The sequence below is a fragment of the Candoia aspera genome, chromosome 5 (assembly GCF_035149785.1).
Source record: "Candoia aspera isolate rCanAsp1 chromosome 5, rCanAsp1.hap2, whole genome shotgun sequence".
Taxonomy (NCBI): domain Eukaryota; kingdom Metazoa; phylum Chordata; class Lepidosauria; order Squamata; family Boidae; genus Candoia; species Candoia aspera.
The window spans coordinates 93,963,090-93,989,442 of NC_086157.1; the positions used below are offsets into that span (position 1 = coordinate 93,963,090).

The 26,353-nt window shown below is 39.2% G+C and overlaps 1 protein-coding gene across 1 annotated transcript in view; it reads left to right on the plus strand.

Moving 5' to 3' along the window:
* FLT1 (fms related receptor tyrosine kinase 1) overlaps positions 1-26,353 on the plus strand; it is a 136,254-nt gene that overhangs the window by 96,297 nt on the left and 13,604 nt on the right. Inside the window, exons 16-23 of the mRNA XM_063305729.1 lie at positions 517-623; positions 3,774-3,909; positions 11,932-12,036; positions 12,810-12,923; positions 13,344-13,432; positions 18,927-19,086; positions 19,437-19,534; positions 25,206-25,328. Coding sequence (XP_063161799.1) covers positions 517-623; positions 3,774-3,909; positions 11,932-12,036; positions 12,810-12,923; positions 13,344-13,432; positions 18,927-19,086; positions 19,437-19,534; positions 25,206-25,328 — 932 coding nt within the window. The remainder of the gene's footprint in view (positions 1-516; positions 624-3,773; positions 3,910-11,931; positions 12,037-12,809; positions 12,924-13,343; positions 13,433-18,926; positions 19,087-19,436; positions 19,535-25,205; positions 25,329-26,353) is intronic.

The following is a 26,353-nucleotide window of genomic DNA, read 5'->3' on the forward strand; positions in this document are numbered from 1 at the left end:
CCCACTGCTTCAATTGATCAACTTATTTATACACCTCTGAAAAGGAGGCAGGAGGCCAAATGAGGAGCTTCCAGTGCAGAGATCCGAATTCCAAGGGAGCAAAGACAGCCACAGCTTCAGAGCACTTAACTTAAACCAAACCCATATTTCCTTGGGATTGTGCTGTGGACGGTCCCAACTCATTTGGAGCCTTTAAAATCAAGGTCAACATTTTACTTTGAGAATATCCTTAAAGAAGGTCTTGAAACTACAATTCGTGCAGAACGGTTATAAGAACTAGGTATTATTACACCTAAACTGCGCCTACTACTCATGGTAGCTAGGAATTCTGAGAGTTGAGGTGCAGTCCATGATTAAATATTTTGCCATTCCTACTGGTTTGATTGATAGCATTTGAGAATGAAATGGCTACGTAGTACAAGTAACTTCCAATATAGGTTAAGCTCTGGATTTATTTTTACAGAAACTAATGTTGGTATTTACAATAAACCTGTTGGTTTGCTTGCTTGCTTTTAGGAACATCTGAAAACTCAAACTTGGAGCTAATAACATTGACCTGCACCTGTTTGGCAGCCACGCTCTTCTGGCTCCTGTTAACACTCTTCATACGAAAGCTAAAAAGGGTAAAGACAAAGCCTTCCAAAACTTCTGTCTTTGATGTTACTTTAGTATATGTTTTAGCCAGAAGTTTCTATTACAGGGATATACATAGCTTCATACAGGAATATGCTCCAGTAGCCATTGTATACTAAAAGCTGGTCTGGGTGTTCTTGTAAGTAAAGTTGGGTTGAATCTACCTATCTATTTTGATTTCTAAAACTTTCTATTAATTTCTTCTTATCTTCTTATCAGTTTGCAAAACTTCGTTAAAAAGCTATTTAAGAAATGCCTATGTTCTCCCAAAGTTGGACCCCATGCATAGCTAGTTTTGGTATATTCCACCATCTTTTTCTTTTTTTAGCATAAATTCTCTCTCCCTCTCCCTCTCCCTCTGTCATTCTTTCTTATTGGCTTAGGGCACAAAATCCCCCTGTTTCCTCCCCAGGTGATTTCACCACCGTGACCACCATGAGATCATGTGTGCAAGTCGCTCTTCCCATGTCCCTATGGAAAACCTGGGTAGCTTCCTCCCTCCATGTTGGATGGGGTCACTCTTTTTTTAAAATAATTTTTATTAAGATTTTGTTGTTTATTCGTTTAGTCGCTTCCGACTCTTCGTGACTTCATGGACCAGCCCACGCCAGAGCTTCCTGTCGGTCGTCAACACCCCCAGCTCCCCCAGGGACGAGTCCGTCACCTCTAGAATATCATCCATCCATCTTGCCCTTGGTCGGCCCCTCTTCCTTTTGCCTTCCACTCTCCCCAGCATCAGCATCTTCTCCAGGGTGTCCTGTCTTCTCATTATGCAGCCAAAGTATTTCAGTTTTGCCTTTAATATCATTCCCTCAAGTGAGCAGTCTGGCTGTATTTCCTGGAGGATGGACTGGTTGGATCTTCTTGCAGTCCAATAAAACAGTAATTTCCCCCTTTGTCACAATAAGTACAAACAATTTTGATACCTTATCACCAGCTCTTAAAATACAACAAATTATTTCTTTTTCCCATATGTCATCTCTTAACTAGCATACGTTATCTCAAGCAGGCTCATATATCATGGGTTAGACAGCCTTTATCTCAACCCCCAGCCCCCTATGAAGCTTAGATTCATCTTTGGCTGTTCCAGTTTTGAAGTTGAGTTTTTTTTCCCTTCTCCCAGCACAAGACTTCTTTCTTTAAAGACTTGCTGTAGAAATATTCTACTGTATGATGTCTCACTGACAAGGTTAAACATGACATAATCTGGGCTTGGGATCTGCCCAGTTCCCACTGGTTACTTCTGGCTGCTGCAGGTATACCACCAGCCCTACTCAGGCATTAAGTGGACTCCTTCTGTGCATGGGTCTAGGGTTCTTTTGAAATACTGTAAGATCCATTTTTAATATATGTTAAATGGCCTTTGGAAATAATGGTAGCAATCTTTGCACAGACGGTTGATTTAACCAGGGGGAGCATTCCAGTTTACATGAAATGAAAGGATAGGATTGCCATTAAACATCCAATACTCTAAATAGTTATCCCAGAGAGAGTGAAGAACAGCCTCACACTGAACACCTAGATTGATCTTATGAATCTCAAACATACTGAGATGTATCAGTGGGACCTGACCTCAGCTTGCTTGCTGAATTCACACTGAATCATAGATGGAATCCAGAAGTGATAGGGCTTTCCATCTGATAGGAGGAAAAATAGTATTGATCATCTCTTTTAAACTGAGTAATAATAAACATGATTTCAAAATTACCTGTTTTGTAAACATTTTATGATCATATTGCCCTTATCTCAAACAGTTTTATAAAAATATGCTAATTTAAAAGCCTAAAATTAAATTTAGCAAGCAATTATTGGACAAATAAATGTGAATATTTCATTTAAGTATCTTGCAAAGCAAGTGTGCCATCAGGAGCACAGGATGGAATTTGTCCATTTCTCTGTGAATCAAGGTTAGTTAGCCTGATCATCTATATAGATACTCATGCCTAATCTCTCTGAATTCAGTGAGGCTTGTTCAGAAATAAGTATATATAGGATTACAGTTTTAATCCTTCCTACAATCTAGTGATTCTAAATTTCTTTTAGCAATGATTATGGATAAATAAGACCACAAGGGGTCTTATTTTCCCCCCGCCCAGGGGGAAATGCAAATTCTTGAACATTTGAATAATGCATACACAAAATGTTACTGATTAAGGTTTTGCAGATTACATCTAAGACTTGCACAACTTTTAAATCACATTTGGTCTCTCTCACACACAGAAACATTAAAGTTGCATATGCCAGAATTTTGTTTTGGGAATAGCTATCAGCCAAATCTATTTTTAGGAGCAGAGGTTAGTCATTTTTTGAAAATTCCCCTGCTTGAAAATACAGGCTCAAATCTCTATCAGGTGGCTATTATCTTCATATGGATTTAATAGGGGTAAAAAACAAATCAAGCATCCAATATGTAAGTGAGAGACAGTTGTGCAAAATGTGGCCATAATGAAAATCTACATGAAAAGTTAAAGGGTCCTGAGGGACTGTCTCATCCCCATCACATCAACCCGTCCCACCCAGTCGTGCAGAGAGGGCATGTTGTGGACCCATCTGTAAAAGAATCCCATCTGGCGGGCTCTAGAAAACGGGTCTTCTCTGCAGTAGCTCCTGCCCTCTGGAACATTCTTCCCCTGGAGATGAGACAAGCACCCTTGCTCCTAGACTTCTGTAAAAAACTAAAAACCTGGTTTTGCCAGCATGCCTGGAGCAGGAAAGGGAACAGTCATTCCTGGGGATGGCTAGTGCCCTAGAATGGCTGTAGAATGGCCCTTTTACTCACAGACTGATAGAAAACTTTTAGCCATCTGGAATTTATCATATTTTATTGTTTATTGTTTATTTATAGTCATATTTATTGTATTTATAATTGCATTTAATTTTAAACTTTGCTTGTATTGTAAACCACCCAGGGTCCCTCCTTCGTGGAGAGATGGGTGGTGATAAAATTTGATAAATAAAATAAAATAAAGTGAAGAATCTTGAAAATACTGTATTTTGGCACAGGAAATGTACTTTAGATATGAGTTGCTGCTGTAATCATATCTAATTTATCTACCATTTTCCTAACCAGAATCAGGACAAAGTCCTCAGAATTGGTGTACATCTTATAGTGACAATGGAATTTAAATGTTATTTTCTAGCCTTCTTCCTCTGAAATAAAGACAGACTATTTATCAATCATAATGGATCCTGAAGAAGTTCCCTTAGACGAACAATGTGAACGGCTTCCTTACGAGGCCAGCAAATGGGAGTTTGCTCGGGACAGACTTAAGTTGGGTAAATATATCTTTGTTATTCTGAATGAGTAGTTGAAAATTTTAAAATGCTGGTGATCTCCTGTGTACTTTTGTTGATCTGGACAGAGATTCATTGACTAAAATTCAGGTAAGAATTTACTTTTATCAAGGGAAGTGTGTATATTTGGGTATGATTCATTCCCTTCTGTGTACCTAGATCTGTAGGCATATACATTCCATAAGCATATACACTGGAGTGGGCAGCTATATTAAATCATCATCATCACCATCACCATCACCATCACCATCACCATCATCATCCAGTGTATTCTGCTTTATTCCTGCTTCTTTTGAAAATAAATGTAGTAGTTGAATTAGGGTATATATTCTAAAAAGCAAAGATTTTTGTCCTGAATGTGCACACACTTTTTATTCTATACTGTAGTTTTAAATACTCCAGTTTCTTAGAGATGGGTGTGGAGGTTAAAATAGGTTTTGCTTGGAATGTAGAAAACAGCCCTCAGAGTATACACAGTCTTCCAGCTTAATATCTCAGTGTTGCATAAAGATATTCTGCATCAGTTATATTACATTTTGCATTTTTATCTATTTAAAAATAATGTGTGTGTTGGGAGTACTTGAGTGTATGTGTCAAGATTTTGTTTTGACCTGAAATGTTGGAAGTCTGCCTTGAAAACAAGTTTCATTTAAAATCATCTGTGTGCAGACTAACAGAATATTCTAGTTGAACGAAAGCTATTTCTTTTCTTGGCCAGAAAAACTCAACAACATTATTGCATTCTCAAAAGCTAAGGTTTTCTACAGTAATTAGTCTTTCTGGAGCACTAAATAAAGGTCCAATGATTTCCATCATGGCTGTTCAGGGACTTGTTTAAAGGGTTGCAGTGTTCGAGGTGGGCAGCCATACAAATTCTCTACATAAATAATATCAAATTAATAAATAAATAAGCTCTTTCACTTTGAACAATGACCTCTGGTGTATGTGTAAATCAAGGCTACTTCATATATTGCAACATGAAGAGGCACACCTTGAGACTTCCTCTGCATTATTCACCCAATATGGATGGGAAGGATGCTAGAATAGCTTTTAATACCAGGTGTGAACTAGGAGGAAGGGAGCCAACCATTTGAAGGGGTCTGTTGCTCTCCTCTTTCTTCCTACTGTTCTCTGCCTCCCAAATAACCTTTCCCTGATGGAAGCGGAGAATATAGATCTCCTATAGACATTTGCTTTAGGAAGCATTTAAATGATTTCTATGTGTGCAGCCACTACAACCCTCTCACAATGCATTGCTCTAAGGTTCTTTTCCAGGACTGTATATAGGCATGATGCAGTTGCTGATTAGGCAGATCAGAAAGTGTGGGTAGAGTTGTGGCCTGAACCCGCTGCATGCCATTGTCTGCGGTTCAAAGTGCGGCTTCATTTCACCTAATGATACTTCCAGCCTTGCATTTTACTGTCAAAAACCCTGCTCATCAGAGGTAGGACTTTTTCTTTCATCCTCCATGCTCAGTTTCTAGAACAGAGAATCCTGGCATGAAAAAAAGCTGCACTATGAAACCTTGAATCCTTTGACATTGTCACAGTGACCCAGAGACTCCCATGTGTTAAAGAAAGTGCACTGATAGATTTCAAGTGCATTAACTCAACTATATAAAGTATGAATGAAACAGATATGTGTCTTCCAGAATAAGCACAAGTACTACCACAGTGCACTTGCTAGGAAGCCACAATGGCTTCCTATGTTTACAATCTATTAGCAAATAAATATAAAGAATTATTTTTGCTGGACAAGATTGAGTTAATTCAGCTCCTTAAGTTCAAGCTTATAGTTAGGAGTTAAGGTGCAGATCTGGTCTAGGAGCAGCATAAGTGTGTATGTGTTTGTACATGGGAAGGGGGAGGAGGAATGGCATAAACAAGGAAAGAATGTTGTGATCATGAATGAAAACCAGATTCTGAAAAGTTGGCTGAGTTCAACATGTTTGCTAAATCATCTTTTGCCCAAGTCTCAGTTACATGGGAGTCAATCCAACCTCATACTGACCTTGGCAGCACAGAGAACTATTATCTGGCACATATGACATGTTCTTGTGGAGTTTCTCATTTTAGTTCCACACATATTTTCTTTCTGCAGCAGACACAAGCGTTCTCCTTCCACCTAACATTTTCTTTTGCAGACCTAACAATTCATAAATATAAATGAACTATATGAATCCTAGCCTTTTTCAATAAATGAAAGAATTGCTTGTGAGATGGGCCTTGTAGAAATATGAGTGAGAAATAAATAAATAAATAAATAAATAAATAAATAAATAAATGCATGCTTGTGGAAATTGGGATTGCACTTGCTAGTCTGGCTTCTAGCTTTCACACCTTTTTTTTCTGGATAATAAATGTGTAGAAAGGCAGGTGGATTGTGGCCAACCCTGGGCCCTTACCACATTTTTAAGAAGTTAATTCCTCATAGGGCTGAGTCTTCTGCTGCAACAGGCCTCCATTATGATCTTAAAAGCACTTATACTGGTTAGGCACTGCAAGTTTCACATAATCAATATCATTATGATTATGTGATGGGTCTACACATTTACTTATTTATCCTGATTATGTGATGGGTTTACACATTATAGTTGTCAGGATGGCCAAGCAATCCAAGGTGCTGTGCTCAGGTTGCAGTCTCCCCTGGAGGCACGGGTTCAATCCCCACTCCTGACAAACATACATTTGAGAGCCAGTTGAATATAGTGGTTAAAATAGTACTGAACTATAAATCAGAAACCAGGATACTGTGCATTCTACTCCTCCATCAGACATGGAGGTTGGTGGCTGGGTGACTCTGGATCAGTCACTCACTGTCAGCCCATCTCACCTCACAGGGTTGTTGTTATGGGAAAAAGAAGGAAGCATTATGTATGTCACCTTGAGTTATACCAAATAAAGCCTAGATAGAAATCAAATCAATAAATAAGTAGTTTGTCTGCAGGATTGTTCTTTCAGTGAGAAAGGAAGGAGGAATATAGGAATCTGGCATATGAATGGGCAGCTTTAACTCTCCCCATCCTGATTGCAACCCTGATTATTATTCTAGTCCATGTGTTCAGTGGGAGAGACCCATCCCTATGTATTGTAAAGACTGTTCAGTGGTAACAGCAGGAGTGAGGAGAAGTTGTCCAAATCAGGACCACAGTAGGACAGGCAGAAGGTTATGTCTCCTGTGTCTGCAGTGGTCCCAGTCTGGAACTTCTTTCCAGCCATTCAGGCCTAAATCCAAGGACAAACCATGAGAGTGACCTTTATTCCATTAGTTAAGAATGGCTTCAGATTTCCTGCCCCTGCCAGTTACTTCTTCTTCTGTGCTGTTCTTCCCTGTTACAATTCTCACTCTCTTCTCTGACAATATCTTCCTGGACACTGCAATAGAAGCAATGTCGTGCCATAACTGAACCTGATCAACAGTGTTGTTTTAGCATGTTTTCCCATTGTGAAAATGTTAGTCTTTAAGCATGAAATGCTTAGGTCTAGGATGATCGCAAGGCAACTCAAGTTCTCTTGGGAGCCCCAGAAGTTGGAGAACTACAAGAGAGCTGCAGGTAGGTCATCCCTGATTTAGATGATATCAGCTTTCTTATTGAGCTTTGTAGCAAAATAAAAGGTTTACTACTACTAGATAGTGCAGTGACATTTCTAAGTGGTCTAAGAGCTGTGGATGTATACATATGGCTATGGTGGAATATCCAGTCACCAAACAATCCACCTATTTGGCAAACTAGCTACATTGCTCCCCACTTCTTCAAGCCCTCCAGAATCACAATCCTAAGCAACTTACCTTTGTCTTTTTAATAGACAGGTGCCAGTGCCAAATAAAGAACTGAGTTCCTTGTTATTATTTTTCAGAACTGTCTATGGAAACTATGTCAAGCCTAGAGAAATTCTTGAAAAGAAAGATAATCCTGAAGACAACCAGATTACTTTATACAGTGTCAACTTTTCACTTTTTTCAGACCAAGATGTATAAAAGGCACTAACATGAGGACCTCACTATTGATGAACAAAAGAAATTTGTAGCAAATGCACAAATAGTTATAAGTCAAAATAGAAGCATGAGTCAAATAGATGAAAGAGGTGGAAGTTTATGCTGAATGGCCTGACACCAAAGCTACAGGGATACAATAGTTTCAACACTGAAGCATCACTGAATAGGACAAGGCGAGGCAAATGTTTTATCTGGTCATAAAGGACATTCTATTTGTACATCACCATCAAGAAAGAAATACATAAGGAACTATTGCTTGGGTTGCATATTTACAATGGGAGAGGCATGTGTGCAAATTATATAAAATATCTGCAACCTATCAGCATTAGTTTAAGAAAAGTAACCAAATATCAAAAAGTAATTGTTCAGTCAAAATTAGAAAAAACCATGCTTCTATCCATCCACTTGCTCCAAGGTCTGAGAGCTGCATTTATTTATCTTATTTATGTATTGTATTTATTAATCAAATTTGTATGCTGCCCAACTTCTAACAACTCTGGTCAATTTAGTCAAGAAAGTGGTCTTTTTATGAAATGGATTCAAAGTCTTCCCAGTTTTTAAAGCACAGGTGCTCTCATACTTGATGTCTTTATATAGATAAATGGACCATTTTTACAGGTAATAGAAAATTCCATATAAAAAATCTATTCTCTCTCTTTGTTGCTCTCTCCCTGTACTATACTACCAGAAACAATCTCTATTGGAAAACGCTTGAGTTTGAAAATTCTTGGTTCCAATCCTGTTTCATATCTGTACCATGTAAAGTATGTTCAGGGTGTAAACACTGGATTCAGTCAGTATATTCAGACATTTTGCTAAGAATGCTGAGGTTAGCCATGGCATAAATAAAAGCTCTGATGATGAGCCGTGTTAAAAATAGTTAATGTCAAATGTCAATTTTGTGGCCAAATGTCACAAAAGACCCCAAATAAAGACATGGCATAATTTTTCAGAGGATAAATATGAAGAAAGGAGAATTTGCCTGCAGAAGTGTCAGGGACTTGCATCTCAACTTAAAATCAGCTATTGCATAACCTTGAATATATCCTGTTAATCAAAATAGACAAAACTGGGCTAGAAGATCCAACTATATGGCCTAAAATAAGGCAGCTTCCTAACTGAAAACAGAGTCCCTGGATAGTTCTCATAATGTACAACCCTCCCCAAATCTGCCCCCAAAGAAGATATTATAAAACATCTAGGACTTCATCACAGTCATTCCCAAAGGCCATATTGGCTCCACCAAGTGAAGATAATGCCCTGCATGACATGTCATCATCCTTTATCAACAGCAACGTCACTGGTGGTATGCTTTGCCACCATCTTCCCCTTACAGTAGCATCAACTTCTCAGTTACCCTCCTTAATGGAAAGTCATGGATGCCTTCTGGCCCCATACAACCTAACTGTGTGTTGTAGTTAGAAAAAACTTCAAAGAGAATTTTGCCATTGATGCAAGTAAGATATGGCTCATTTTTTCATTTAGTAATAAAATTGCTTTCTGTGAAATTAACTTCCTATGCCTTGGGGGAGATTTTATGTATTTTTATAAAACAAGGAGGATTTCATCAAAGTGTTAAAATCTCCAAGTGTATTCAACAAACACTTAAGAGCCTATATTTGGCAGTAAAATGTAATGTGACTAAAACCAAAATGTTAAGAGTACAACAAAAAACAAAAATGGGGGGGGGGGGGTAGGAAGGAGGGAGTTTTACTAGATTTTTCCATGAAACTGAGATTCTTCAGATGGAAGACATATCTGGAAAAATACGTCAGTGTTCGAATACAGCAATACCCCTGTGGTATTTTACTGACTGCAGATTGATGTTTATCAGTTGTTTATTTCAGTGTGCTAAATGAAATATTAATGGATTTTTAAAAAAACAAATCCAAAATCCTCAGTCTATATTTTGAGCTTCAGAAGTTACGCTTATAATGACTATACACAGAGAGAGAAACACAGAGAGAGAGAGAGAAATATAGAATCCTAGCATCACAGTGTAGGAGAGGCTATTTAGGCTTTCGAGTCCAATCTCCTAGTCAGTGCAAGAGTCCAATAAAAAGCATTTGCAGCTAAGGGCTTTCCAACTTCCGCTTTCCAACATAGGTGCTATTGAATTTAATGGGTTCCACAGCAAATTATTTTTACCTCCTCTTCAGTCTTACCTTCTCAAACCTATTTCAAGCAAGAGCTGAAATGTTCACAGTGTAGGTGCTAGGCAAATTCTACAGGAAAGGTACTCCATAGCATGGGTGCCATTGCGGAGAAAGACTTGTATTAAGCCTCTGCTAGTAAGGCCAGAAAAAGGGTCTGAGAAGAAGATCTCTGGAATAGTTGGGAAAAGTTGCTATCTCAGGCATTTGGTCCTAAACTATCAGGGTTGTAAAACATCTTGACCTTGTTCCAGAAGAAAGTAAGAAAATCAATGAATTTCTTTAAAAACTTTAAATATATGAATAAGCCTGGCTGTACCAGCCAAGTTATGACAATAGTTACATTCTCCACCAATGGAAGCTTCTACGCTGTCTTCCAGGGCAGCATCCTCTGCTGAGGGACTCCTAATATTATGATGATCAGCTGATCATACAGTTTACAATATGTAACCATAAGTCATGTGGTAGTGTGCCAAACTATACTGATGATTAAATACCTTGTTTCAGTGTGTTGAGATGTTCAGTTGTAGTAAAGAAGTTACATTACTGAAGGCAGAAGACAGGACTATGACCACTGTCTAATTAGGACTGAAACATATCAGCCAAAAGCTTAGACAGGAGTCATGGCTTGCTACTGGAGTATACGTCAAGAGTACCACTTTCAGAGAAGCAACTTTTCAATTAATAGTTTATCTGCTTGTATCCTAAAACTGCAAGGGAAGAAAGATGCAATTAGGATTTTTTCCTCAAGCACCAGTGTATGTGGGCTATCTTCAGATATGTTCTTCATGGCACCAGCAAGGTTGTACATATACTACAGTTTGTCCTATTTCTTGCTGCAGATATCAGCACATGATTCAAAGCTAATGTGTCTTACTGCATTTTTCCACAGCAGTAGTGTTTATCATAAAACATCCACATACATTGGTGCTTGAGGAAAAAATTCTAATTGCATCTTTCTTCCCTTGCAGTTTTATGATACAAGCAGATAAACTATTAATTAAGTGCTTCATGTCAGTTTATTTAAGGGCATTATAGGTTTTTTTGCAACACATGAACTCTATGGATCAAAATGAAGGCTAACAGTGTTGTAATAAATGTCAGATCAGTATAGGATATCTGTGAGTAGGACTTGAGACTAATAATATTTTCTATCATTGTTCCCCAAAAGTATGCTGCCTCCAAACTTGGCAATAATGTACAGTCATCATTAGAAGCAGCAACAGATAACTATGTTCAACAACAATTTGTTCAAGTTGAAGAGCATCATCATGTCATGTTGTAACTAATTGTATATACATTTTGTGAAGAAGTCAGCCACGCACTGCTTTCACGCAGCAGTAGGCAATACAGTCTAATTACAAAAACAATAGTGAGCTGGCCCAAGAGATAGGCTGAGATAATAGGCTTCTTCTTTTGCAGCACAATTTTCTTGGAATTTCTAGACAATTTGTCATTTGTTAAAAATAAGTATTTCTTAACAGAACCCAGAAGCACTTCAGACATTTATGCTGTTACCAAAAAGACAATAGCTGAGGCTAAAATACACAGGATCAAAAGAAGTCACAAATAGTAATTTTCTCTTTTACTGACCATATATTCCTATTTTTCTCACAGTAACTTCAACAACTTAGAATGTTGTTGAAAAATAATAAATGTTTTTCAAATAGTTCAGTATAATAGTGGTTCATTTGATCACACATTCTGTACATTCATGAATTTTCTGTAGAATACTGCCATTTTTATACCAATAGAACTTTAAAACACACTGGAGAGTGTAGTATTGTAATTTCACCTGAAGCTGTCTCTTTTTTAAAAATAATGTTGCAAACAACTGCTTTCTTTTTGATGCAGGAAAGACACTTGGGAGAGGTGCTTTTGGGAAAGTAGTGCAAGCAGTTGCTTTCGGAATTAAAAAGTCACCCACGTACAAAGTAGTTGCTGTGAAAATGCTGAAAGGTATGATGAGCTTGACTCAAGGAAATCCTTGTCTTTATGGGGCAGAAAATCTGATTCATAATTGAGGGTAATCAGAATGAATGCATTCTCATTTTCAAATGTTCTAAATCTGTAACTATTGCAATTTATTACATAATTGATTGCATTTTTGTGCTGATATAGTGATAGACAGATTTTCAAAACAGCTGAAATAAAGCTACATTAGTCATTGTAGGCCTCTCTCTCTCTCTCTCTCTCTCTCTCATGCAAAACAATATTCATTAAGTTATAAAAGCTGAAATGCTTGACAGCTGGCCTCCTGGTGAAAGGTTTGCATACAAAGCTCAACCTTAGCCAGTTCCATGGGTGTCCTGGACATCATCCACATCTCCAGATCCAGAGTAGTGTTGACATCAACAAATTCCATATACATAAATAGAGCGAACTGAAGAGGGAAAAGGACAAGGCTCCCAAGATAAAAATGAAATATGTTCAGGGTTTAAGGAGACAGCATATAAAACAATACGATTTAAAGGATCCAACAACTATGAAATAAATTGCTCCAACTAGGAGAGAACAGCCAGTAGCACAACAATCCCAAGTATAAACTTCTGGAACAGGTGACATTCTGTAATTGCAGCCTGAATTTCCATCTACTAAAAGAATCCCAGCAATTAAGTGATCTGAAGTTCAGCAAGAAACATTGGCCAGGGTCAAAACCATCTGGACTAGAGGGCTGGCACTCAACCTATTCCTCTATCCCATTAGACAAATAATTTCTCTTATCCTTGTAGAAGGAGCCACAGCAAGTGAGTATAAAGCTCTAATGACAGAGCTGAAGATTTTGATACATATAGGCCATCATCTTAATGTGGTGAATCTGCTGGGAGCTTGCACAAAAGGCAGAGGTAAAAAAACCAAATCAAACCTGAATTTCTTAGTTGTTATTTTTATTTTGTGGGGCTAGATGTAACCAGTTTTGCTTTTAAGTTATGATAGGGTGCAGGACAATTAATGCTAAGATCACATGAATTTTGCTTTTATTGTTTCACCTTGAAGAGGGCTTTAACCTTAAGTCTGTACTGGTACCATCATGTAAATGCATTTTCTGTAATATGGGCCTTAATTAAATCTAAAAAGAATTTGCTTTTCCCAAAGATTGCTAAAAAGATTGAACAATGGCAAAATTGGAAACTTACTGACAACAAAATGGATCTTTTAAAAATAAATTATGTTTTGAATAGTTCTATTATACAGATCTAATGAAAATTTCTTCCCCTCCTCCCCCCCCCCCCCCCCGTTCATCTCGTTATTCATGTTGTTCACAGGACCATTGATGGTGATTGTTGAATATTGCAAATATGGAAATTTGTCAGGTTATTTGAAGAGCAAAAGGGATTTTTTTTCTACACACAAGGTAATCCCTCAGTTACCTCATTATACTTCTCCATCTCATCACAGACCTACTGAATGCATGTTATCTTGCTGTACCAAAAGAAAATGATGTCAAAAGAATTAAAAAATATGACCCTGGTGGCTTTAGAGGCTTTCCCTATAGCTGTACCTTGATTTCTGATTTATTCCACATCGGAATGATCATGAAAATATAGTCCTACAGATATGGCGGAAATAAATAAAAAGATAATGATGTAGGAAAAAGTTTTATACTAGAGGTCAAAGAAGAGCCAGTTTGGTGTAGTGGTTAAGGCATCAGGCTAAAAACTGGGAGACTATGAGTTCTAGTCCTGCCTTAGGCACAAAGCCAGCTGGGTGACCTTAAGCCAATCCCTCTCTCTCAGCCCTAGGAAGCAGGCAATGGCAAACCACCTCTGAAAAACCTTGCCAAGAAAACTGCAGGGACTTGTCCAGGCAGTCTCCAAGAATCAGACACCATTGAACGGATTAAAAAAAAAGAAAAAAGGTCAAAGTGGTGTGTGAATGAGCATTTCTGAAAGTGGAAATCTGATTAGTGATGCAGGTTTTATTTGTTGTTTATTCGTTTAGTCGCTTCCGACTCTTCGTGACTTCATGGACCAGCCCACGCCAGAGCTTCCTGTCGGTCGTCAACACCCCCAGCTCCCCCAGGGACAAGTCCGTCACCTCTAGAATATCATCCATCCACCTTGCCCTTGGTCGGCCCCTCTTCCTTTTGCCCTCCACTCTCCCTAGCATCAGCATCTTCTCCAGGGTGTCCTGTCTTCTCATTATGTGGCCAAAGTATTTCAGTTTTGCCTTTAATATCATTCCCTCAAGTGAGCAGTCTGGCTTTATTTCCTGGAGGATGGACTGGTTGGATCTTCTTGCAGTTCAAGGCACTCTCAGAATTTTCCTCCAACACCACAGTTCAAAAGCATCGATCTTCCTTCGCTCAGCCTTCCTTATGGTCCAGCTCTCGCAGCCATATGTTACTACAGGGAACACCATTGCTTTAACTATGCGGGCCTTTGTTGTCAGTGTGATGTCTCTGCTCTTAACTATTTTATCGAGATTTGTTATTGCTCTTCTCCCAAGGATTAAGTGTCTTCTGATTTCCTGACTGCAGTCAGCATCTGCAGTAATCTTCGCACCTAGGAATACAAAGTCTTTCACTGCTTCTACATTTTCTCCCTCTATTTGCCAGTTATCAATCAAGCTGGTTGCCATAATCTTGGTTTTTTTGAGGTTTAGCTGCAAACCAGCTTTTGCACTTTCTTCTTTCACCTTCATCATAAGGCTCCTCAGTTCCTCTTCGCTTTCAGCCATCAAACTGGTATCATCTGCATATCTGAGATTGTTAATGTTTCCTCCAGAGATTTTAACTCCACCCTTGGATTCCTCAAGCCCAGCTTGTCGCATGATGTGTTCTGCGTACAAGTTGAATAGGTAGGGTGAGAGTATACAGCCTTGCCGTACTCCTTTCCCAATCTTAAACCAGTCCGTTGTTCCGTGGTCTGTTCTTACTGTTGCTACTTGGTCGTTATACAGATTCTTCAGGAGGCATACAAGATGACTTGGTATCCCCATACCACTAAGAACTTGCCACAATTTGTTATGATCCACACAGTCAAAGGCTTTAGAACAGTCAATAAAACAGAAATAGATGTTTTTCTGAAACTCCCTGGCTTTTTCCATTATCCAGCGGATATTGGCAATTTGGTCTCTAGTTCCTCTGCCTTTTCTAAACCCAGCTTGTACCTCTGGCAATTCTCGCTCCATGAACTGCTGAAGTCTACCTTGCAGGATCCTGAGTATTACCTTACTGGCATGTGAAATGAGTGCCACTGTTCGATAGTTTGAACATTCTTTAGTGTTTCCCTTTTTTGGTATGGGGATATAAGTTGATTTTTTCCAATCTGATGGCCATTCTTGTGTTTTCCAAATTTGCTGGCATATAGCATGCATTACCTTGACAGCATCATCTTGCAAGATTTTGAACAGTTCAGCTGGGATGCCATCATCTCCTGCTGCCTTGTTATTAGCAATGCTTCTTAAGGCCCATCCAACCTCACTCTTCAGGATGTCTGGCTCTAGCTCACTGACCACACCGTCAAAGCTATCCCCGATATTGTTATCCTTCCTATACAGGTCTTCTGTATATTCTTGCCACCTTTTCTTGATCTCTTCTTCTTCTGTTAGGTCCTTGCCATCTTTGTTTTTGATCATACCCATTTTTGCATGTAATTTACCTCCAATGTTTCTAATTTTCTGGAAGAGGTCTCTTGTCCTTCCTATTCTATTGTCTTCTTCCACTTCCGCGCATTGCTTGTTTAAAAATAATTCCTTATCTCTTCTGGCTAACCTCTGGAATTTTGCATTTAATTGGGCATATCTCCCCCTATCACTGTTGCCTTTTGCTTTCCTTCTTTCTTGGGCCACTTCTTGTGTCTCAGCAGACAGCCACTTTGCCTTCTTGGTTTTCTCTTTCTTTGGGATGTATTTTGTTGCCGCCTCCTGAACAATGCTGCCAACTTCTGTCCAGAGTTCTTCCGGGACCCTATCTACTAAGTCCAGTCCCTTAAATCTATTCTTCACCTCCACTGCATATTCCTTAGGAATATTAGTGAGCTCATATCTAGCTGATCTGTGGGTCTTCCCTAATCTCTTTAGTCTGATCCTAAATTGTGCAAGAAGAAGTTCGTGATCTGAACTACAGTCAGCTCCAGGCCTTGTTTTTACCGACTGTATGGATGTCCGCCACCTTTGGCTGCAAAGGATGTAATCCATCTGATTTTGGTGTTGTCCATCTGGTGAAGTCCATGTATAAAGCCGTCTCTTAGGTTGTTGGAAGAGAGTGTTTGTTATGCAGAGTGAGTTGTCTTGGCAAAATTCTATCAGCCTATGTCCTGCTTCATTTTGTTCTCCCAGGCCATGCTTACCTGTAATTCCAGGTGTCATTTGACTGCCCACCTTAGCATTCCAGTCTCCTGTGATGAAAATAACATCTCTTTTAGGCGTGTTGTCCAGTAGGTGCTGCAGATCCTCATAGAACTGCTCTACTTCAGCTTCTTCAGCATTTGTGGTTGGGGCGTATATTTGGATCACTGTGATGTTAGATGGCTTGCCCTGAATTCAAATTGAGATCATTCTGTCGTTTTTTGGGTTGTATCCAAGCACTGCTTTAGCCACTTTACTATTAATTATGAAGGCTACTCCATTTCTTCTGTGGTCCTCTTGTCCGCAGTAGTAGATCTGGTGGTCATTTGATGTGAAGTGGCCCATTCCAGTCCATTTCAGTTCACTGACGCCCAGAATGTCTATCTTTAATCTTGACATCTCACCAATAACCACATCCAATTTGCCCTGGCTCATAGATCTTACATCCCAGGTTCCAATGGTGTGTTGATCCTTAGAACATCGGATTTGCCGTTCACCACCACCACCGTCGGCCGCTAGCTGTCCTTTCGGCTTTGAGCTAGCTGCGTCATCACGTCTGGGGCTAGTTGAGCTCATCCTCTGTTCCTCCCCAGTAGCATTTTGACCATCTTCCGACCTGGGGGTCTCATCTTCCGATGGTATACCGACATATCTCTGGTTGTTCTGATCCATTTAGTTTTCACGGCAAGAATACTGGGGTGGGTTGCCATTACCTTCCCCAGGGATCGCATTTAGTCTGACCTCTCTGTCATGACCTTCCCGTCTTGGGTGGCTCTTCACGGTTTAGCTCATGGCATCATTGAGGTGCTCAAGCTCCAGCACCACGACAAGGTAACGATCCTTTGCTGAAGGCAGGTTTTATTACTATAACTTAAAGGATATTTATTTACAGGAAACACATTATATAGAGAGACAACGCCTAGCTCCTAACTAACTACATCCTACTAGGAGATGAATCAAAGAGTATATGTTCTGTTCATGTGAAGAAAGGCAGCCTCAGACAAAGAGCAATCAGAGGAAGAAACAGAAGGGGCACCAAATAAGTCATTGCCTCTATATCTATATCCCACTGTCCCCTTGCAGTCAGGAGGTCAGAAAGTATTGAAGCGTTAATACGATTGGATCCACATCTCCAACAGTTGTTTTTTTAAGGTGGTAAGGCAAGGATAGCCAACTGAGAGTTCCTTAGCCAAATCTCTTTTACAAAATCATAACCAGATTTCTGATAGCTACATTAAGCAAATCCAGTTCAACTCCTAATGCTATGAGTATCTGTTTGTGTGTGTAAGTTTTTGAATAAAGTGAGGCAGGAAGGCAAATAAATTCCACAAAACTTAATTTCAATACTGTTTGGACTGTATATATGATGTCCTGGTCAGTTTTTTTTCATAATTGTCTATCATTAAACTCTTAGTGGTTCTTACATGTTATAAGATACATCTGCATCTTCCATGACTGTTGACTTTATTTATTTTTTATTTATTTATTAAATTTATATTACCGCCCATCTCCCCCAGTGGGGGATTCTTTGCTGAGTCAGAGAGAGGAAACTGTAATCTAACTGGAGTTTTGAAGAAACCACTATTACGCTCTAAATCTTGGCATTGTGTACAGATCAGCATGAGGGACAATGCTATGTACTGTGTTCAAAATTGGATTTGAAAGGCAGGGAAGTGTGTGTACTTCTTCAAGCCTAACCATGATGTATATTCCTGAGATATAAAATCTCTCTTCGAGACATTCAATATGGTATTGCCAAGCTTTGCACAATTTCTTTTCGGTCCAAAGGGGCATATGCCCTAAAAGTTGTTGGTTATTTATGCACTTAGAGATTAGAAATTTAATATTATGATTTTTCCCTCTTAAATGTTCATAGCACATATACAAACATCTTGGTTGATTAGTCATTGTGTAGGAAGGATTTTATGTGTTGCATACTTCTGTAAACTGTCAGTGTTTTTTAAATCTCTGTGGGACATTATGCTTATCCTCTCTGCTTTTGCTTCAGACCATCTGAAACTGATCCAGCTAGAGTTAAAAATATTGACTGGGTAGATAGTTAGCTACACTAAAGAAATAACATTTCCCCTGACGAATTAACTAGTAAGCTGAAGATGGAGAGAACGCATTCTCTGACAAAAGTGGTTTTACTCACTTGCATGAATAATTTCCAAGGGACTTACTTCTCATCACTGAACATTAGTTATGGAAGGAATTCACCGGCACATTTCAAAATTTATTGACTGGAAAGACACAAATAACCTTGGGCTCAGTCTAAGTAATGTTAGCACTCCAGAATCACATTGGATTGGATCCAAAGTTAGTCATACTTAGAGCTGACTCAAATTAATGAGATTAAAAGCCCACTGGTTTAAATGGCTCCTGGCTGTATGGATAATTCTAGCTTCATCCTTTTAATTGGAATAGAAGAAATTAAAGCCCATGCTTAATAATCATATTAAAATAAGTGGAACTCAGAAGTGTTTTAGGATGACTGGATCATGGAAGATTGAAATCCCACATTGTTTTGCCAATAATTTCTCCTTGTTTATTTAAAGCATGGATCCATTCAAGGAGAGCCGTTGACAGAGGAGAAGGATGTTGAGGCCATCAGCAGTAAAAAAAAAAGACTGGAGAATGTCCCCAGTCGAGAAAGCTTAGCAAGCTCTGGATTTCAGGAAGATAAAAGTTTAAGTGATGTGGAGGAGGAAGAGGAGGGTAGGTATTAATTCCTTCCTCTTTCTGTACAGCCTGTGTAGTTTTACAGTCATGCTCTGCATCTTTGACATTTTCTTTCTCCATTCGTCACCCTCATAAACATCCGTGGGAGACACTCAGCTCCAAGAAAAGATGGTTTAAAATAAGCTTATTTACAGAATTCCTCAGTCAGACAGGAAGATGTGTTACTGTTTCTGTGGTCTCTTCCTTATCCAAGGGGAAGCGTTTGGTATATCATAAGATTTTTTTTCTCTCATTAGTGAACTAAGCTTGAAATGCTGTAAGGAGAGTAAACTAGCTACCAACAGGATGAGGTCATGTTAACCATCTACGTGCTGCATTGATTTCAGATGCCAGTGATTTCTACAAGTGGCCCCTCACCATGGAAGATCTTATTTCTTACAGCTTTCAAGTAGCCAGAGGCATGGAATTCTTGTCATCTCAAAAGGTTAGTTTTCCTTCTCTGCATTTGCCTCCAGAAGAGTAACAACAGCAGCAGCATAGTTAATTAACAGGCATATACCTCCTAGTCAGTGAGGAATAGACTGTAGTATGTTATTTTTTTTTAGCTATTTATTTACTAGATTCCTAAACCACCTCACTCCAAAGATTCCAGTGGGTATACACAGCCAAGTATAGTATAAAGCACAATGCAATTAATAAAAAATAAAAACCGAAAGTAATAAGAAATAATAATGGTGTGGTTCATCCTTTGGCTGCATAATCAGTGCAGGGAGGAGCAGGCACCTTTTGTCACTGCTGCCTCTGAGTTGTGAAGAAGACAATATGGAAAATGCCTTCATCCTATTTTGCTAAGAGCTTGCCTGAGGTCAACTGTGGGTGTATGAGCATTAACAGAAATGAATGACGCTGACACTAACACTACATGTATTTAATCAAGTCTTCTGGAAAAGCCAGATTTTAACTGTTCTCTGGAAAGCTGTAAGAGTGAGGGCTATTCTTACTTGGGGTAAGCTGTTACAAAGGAGGGGAGAAGCCAAGAATATGGGCTTGCAAGGTCTTCAGGCTCCAGATCCTAGCTTACACAAAAAGAAGAGGGCATGCCTGCAGTACAGTGGGCTTTGGTTGCCCTTGTGGCATATTGGCTCAAATGTCCCCTGAGAAGTAGTCCTTACTGATGGCAGGGAATGTTGCACTTGGCACAAGTACAGCTAATGCTGGTAACCTACTTTACACCTTCTCTATATTAGTAAAAATGTTACATGACAGTCTTACCAAAGTCATGAGGGGAGCAGAGGACAATATGTGTGGGTCCATCTGGTGATTATTTATTATGCTTTTTATACTCTCTACTCAACACTGGTAGGACGGAGTGGCTATGGGTGGGGGGCTCCTCAGTATCTGGGAATTTAATATCTTTGGTTCTGGATGGGGTTGCACTGCCCCAGACCGACCAGGTGCGGAATCTGGTGGTCCTGCTGGACTCATGACTCCTGCTCGAAGAGAAGGTGGCAGTCGTGGCCAGGAGGGGCTTTGCGCAACTTTATGTTGTGCGCCAGTTACACCCTTTCCTGGACCGGGAGGCCCTTTGCACGGTCATTCATGCCCTGGTCATTTCCCATATAGACTACTGCAATGTGTGTTACATGGGGCTACCGCTGAAGAGTATCTGGATGCTACAGCTGGTCCAAAATGCAGCCACACGGGCAATTCTTGGAGCCCCTAGATCGGCACATGTTACACCATTGCTTCACGAGCTGCATTGGGTACCAGTCTGCTTCCAGATGCAATTCAAGGTGTTGGTTATTACCTTTAAAGCCCTTCATGGCATGGGTCCAGGGTATCCAGGGTAACATCTCATCCCCATCACATCAACCTGGCCCACCCAATCATGCAGAGAGGGCATGTTACGGACCCTGTCTGTAAGAGAGTTCCATCTGTCGAGGTCCAGAAAGTGGGCCTTCTCTGCAGTGGCTCCCGCCCTCTGGAACATCCTTCCCTCAGAGATAAGACAGATTCCATCTCTTGTGGCCTTTTGAAAACAATTGAAGACCTGGTTCTGCCACCTCGCTTGGGGCAGGAAGGGAAGTAATCACACCTGGAGATGGTTAGCACCCTAAAATGGCCCCTTTGGATACATGTGAATGATATTCCAACTATTATTATCAACTGGATTTTATATTGTATTTATGTTTATTATTATATTTGTATTTATATTTATTTATGGTATTTTAATGCTTTTATCTTTGTTGTAAACCATCCAGAGTCCCCCCTTTGGGGAAATGGGTGGTGGCTAAATTTAATAAACAATTTTTTTTTAAAAAACTGCTTTCTCCAGAAGGGAATAGTGTGATGGGTATGTATGTATGTATATATGTATACATGTATATAACATTCCTTACATTTTTAGCTTTTAAATTGTGTCTTATCCCACTAATATTAAATAGTAATAGCTAAAGCATGTGAGTAGACAACACAATTTTGTTTACACCCAAATTCAGTGATTTAGAAAACAGCCTGTTTTCCTTCAGATTTTTTCACAGCCCCTCCCCCTTTGATTCAAAACCCCATGTGTGTTTCCCACACTGACTATTTATTTATTTATTTATTTACCTAATTTGTCCCTGCCCATCTCCTCCTGTTGGGGAGGAAGAAAGATAGTCCCAGTCCTCCAGGAGGCTGCCCAGCTCCTTGCGCAGGCTGCCGTCCTCGTCCAGTACCATCAGGGACAGCCTCCAGAGGGGCCGCTGTGCCCCTGCCCAGCCCTCGACCTCCACTGCCACTGCAAGGATTCCGTGCACTGACCACGGCGTCACGAGCACCTCGCAGGAGCGAGGACTATCACTGGAAGAGAGACAGGGAGAAAAAGTTTTTTTTTTCCCCCCAAGTTGGCAGAAAGGAATGAAAATTTCTAGGATCCCCTATGAGAAGATTTTTTTGTTGTTTATTCATTCAGTCGCTTCCAACTCTTCGTGACTTCATGGACCAGCCCACGCCAGAGCTTCCTGTCGGTCGTCAACACGCCCAGCTCCCCCAGGGACGAGTCCGTCACCTCTAGAATATCATCCATCCACCTTGCCCTTGGTCGGCCCCTCTTCCTTTTGCCCTCCACTCTCCCTAGCATCAGCATCTTCTCCAGGGTGTCCTGTCTTCTCATTGTGTGGCCAAAGTATTTCAGTTTTGCCTTGAATATCATTCCCTCAAGTGAGCAGTCTGGCTTTATTTCCTGGAGGATGGACTGGTTTGATCTTCTTGCAGTCCAAGGCACTCTCAGAATTTTCCTCCAACACCACAGTTCAAAAGCATTGATCTTCCTTCTCTCAGCCTTCCTTATGGTCCAGCTCTCGCAGCCATATGTTACTACAGGGAACACCATTGCTTTAACAATGCGGACCTTTGTTGTCAGTGTGATGTCTCTGCTCTTAACTATTTTATCGAGATTTGTCATTGCTCTTCTCCCAAGGATTAAGTGTCTTCTGATTTCCTGACTGCAGTCAGCATCTGCAGTAATCTTCGCACCTAGAAATACAAAGTCTTTCACTGCTTCTACATTTTCTCCCTCTATTTGCCAGTTATCAATCAAGCTGGTTGCCATAATCTTGGTTTTTTTGAGGTTTAGTTGCAAGCCAGCTTTTGCACTTTCTTCTTTCACCTTCATCATAAGGCTCCTCAGTTCCTCTTCGCTTTCAGCCATCAAAGTGGTATCATCTGCATATCTGAGATTGTTAATGTTTCTTCCAGAGATTTTAACTCCAGCCTTGGATTCCTCAAGCCCAGCATGTCGCATGATGTGTTCTGCGTACAAGTTGAATAGGTAGGGTGAGAGTATACAGCCCTGCCGTACTCCTTTCCCAATCTTAAACCAGTCCGTTGTTCCGTGGTCTGTTCTTACTGTTGCTATTTGGTCGTTATACAGATTCTTCAGGAGGCAGACAAGATGACTTGGTATCCCCATACCGCTAAGAACTTGCCACAATTTGTTATGGTCCACACAGTCAAAGGCTTTAGAATAGTCAATAAAACAGAAATATATTTTTTTCTGAGAAGATAGAATGTACCAAATTTGACAGAGGTAGTACTAAGTGACTTTAATATATATAATTTCAAGGGGAATTTATGCATCACCATTTTAATTCCTTGCACAATTAGGCAGAAACAAAAATGATGCCTCTATAAGAATTTAGTGTTTTATGTATTATTACATGCCATCCGGCATTTGTTTTATATCATTGGTTTTAATGCTTTCAGTTAACTGTGCATTGTTATCCATCTGATATTGAAGCAGAAAGATGTACTAAGAATATACTTTTTAGAAGTATAAATAGAAATTATTTTGAGCAGCCAGCTTTTCCCAACCCAGAGTCATTAAGATATCTGATTGATGACTTACATCACCCTTAACCAGAACGATTTAGTTCAGTATGTTTGGAGGGAATTAGAGAGGAAACATCACTTGTAATGAGTCAGGTCTCCTTCACAGAGCAACTCTATGCTTGGGAAAAGAAATTACTATTAAGCCAGCTTAGGTCTGCAATGTTTGGAAATGTCCCTGAAGAATCAAGAATCGTATTTTAAAGATAAAATAGAATCTATTGGAGGAAATGGGACTTTGCATCCATCTGCATGTGTAAAGACTGTGGCTGCTGACAAGCCAGTGGCTTCTCTTCAGTGTTATTCTATGTAGTTCTGTGTTATTTGTGGATATTACAAAACAATAAGAAATAAATCTGTGAGTCAGTGACAGTTTTGCTCACTTACAGTTTGAGAAGGCAGGAGACATGAAGAACAGCTTACTTTTTGAGGCCTTCCTTCCATAGAAATACAACTTAAATTCATATTTAGCCCTACTTAAGATAGGATTCATATTTAGCCTTTTACTTAAGATAGACCCATTGAAATCAACGTCACTGATTTTGTATGAGTGTACTCTAAGTAGGACTAATTCCGGATTTCACTTTTTATGAAATAAGGATAAGTGTAATAAAATGAAAGGTTACATACGGCAGTGAAGGCTGTATTCCTTTGAGAGTAGATTTAAGGGCTGCTTAAGAGCTTAACATCTGATTCCATAAATATATGGAGATGTGGCCATCTGTAGCTGGCCAGTATCTGTCTCTGAATTTTCATATAGCTGAACCTGCAACATCACACAGTTGTTTTTAGATGTCAGTGGTGGACTTAACATTGTTTTCAAAGAATAAAAGTAGTCTACCATAGTGCACTCCGCAAACTGAACATGAGAGACAAGATAGCGGAGGCCAATTCTTTTCCAGATTATATCTCCCTATTTAAGTAACTTTGTGAAATGGTTGAGAACAAATAAATAAGATAAATAACAGTCCCCAAATTGTACAAGTCTAAAATGAAAAATTAATGGTTGCAGTTTAAATTTTTCATTTTGGGGTAGCTTAGCTTCTTGAATTATTATTTAACCTATTTTCCTATTCAATGCAGTATTCAAGACAGCTAACAGAAGATAAATAATATACTATATATAATAATATAAATAAAAGACACAAAATTAAATATTAAAAACTTAAATTAACACCAGTGCTAAACAATTAGCTTAGATGTATCATTTAGATTTAAAATAATATATACTTAATTATATTAATTAATGCTTTAATTAATGACTTATGTAAATTCTTCCTACAAGAATCCATGCAGTTGGACACAGCTGATTATATAAATAGATTATAAACATCTATGCTAGTTCTAATTAATTTCATTCCATTTATTTCTATATTACATATGAAATTTGAAACCCTGAGAAATAATCCTTGATACAGGAGTATCTGACACATTTCTACTCAGAAGCTGGCTGCAGATCTATACACACTCATTTGGAAATAAGACCTACTGAACTCAGTGGGAATCTGTGTGTAGAATCCAGAAACGAACATCTGAAAGTTTAGGTGCAAGTAGGATCACATATAATCAATTTCACTTTATGTAAACCACAGACAGCTTTCATAGGAAATATAAGTAAACTATTTTAAAAGAAAGAGAATCTCTTTAAAAAGACAAGGAAAAGATTCAGAACACTTCTGTGTTTCTGATTCATATCAGGAATTGTGGTAAGACCAGAGTTGCTGGGAGTCAGGTAGAATATATATTTAATAAATTACTGTTACTACTATGCACCTATTTTCTTATAGTGCATCCATCGTGATTTAGCAGCCAGAAACATCCTTTTATCTGAAAACAATGTTGTGAAGATCTGTGATTTTGGCCTTGCAAGAGATATTTATAAAAATCCTGATTATGTGAGAAAAGGCGAGGTAAGTTGGCATGCTACTTGGTATTTGCTCCTTTGTTTATCATTCTGAACAGCTCATGAAAACGTTATTTCAATATTTACATTCTCTGAAGTTAAAAGGGTCCTCAAAGCATTGGTGCTTTCCTTTAGTGCAAAAATGAGCAATCCAGATGAGTTGTATGCATTGTGATTGTTTGCACCATTCACAACAATGCTTGGAAATGCTCATCAGTTATTTTTTTTAATAGTTTATATGTTGACATTTATTTCTTGGCTAACCTTACTAGACCAGCCACTGAAAAGGTTTAGAACTAAGGCATGAAAATGTTGGAAGCTCTGGCAAATCCAGCATGCCTCATTTGCATGTGAATTAACATGTAAATTGAATTATCCCATAATGCAACTCTGAGGAAGCTGTTTGTTGCCGTTCCCACTTCCTTTCCCTCTCTTCCTTCTTCTCCACCAGAAGCCAGCACACAGATGTGTGCTGCTCTCCTCCATTCTGGGCACCATGTGGTGGGCCTGGAATTCCCCTTTCTTCCACGCAGCTCTTGGCAGCTGTAGGGCTGAGAGTTTAAGGCAAACTAGTATTTAGAAAGAAAAGAAGAACAAAGGAACTTCATCTTTTCCACCAAAATGGATGTAGCAGAAGCACCAATAAAGTCGGTAAGAAATTCTTTTTCTTCTTAACCTAATATGTCTAAGCATGTATTTCTTTATGCTTGGGAAGGCTGAGTGTGTAAGATCCATAACCTGTGTTTCTCTGCCATGCTCATTGAAGCTATCTAAGATAATTTTCTGAGTACAGCTTCTAAGCTGTGTTAAGCTATGCTCCATTTCAGTGGTTCTAGCAGGCCACTAAATTGGCTTCAGAAAGAACCCGGGTATTTGTTTTTTTCCACTGGGCTGGATTGGGGCTGTGATGGCATTGTAACACACCTTGAGACCTATTGGTTCAAGAAGCTGCTAGCTCTAGAGTTGTTGGGGTTGCACTTTGGAATGTATTAACAATGTGTATTTGTCTAGGAAACATGCTATCCAGATATC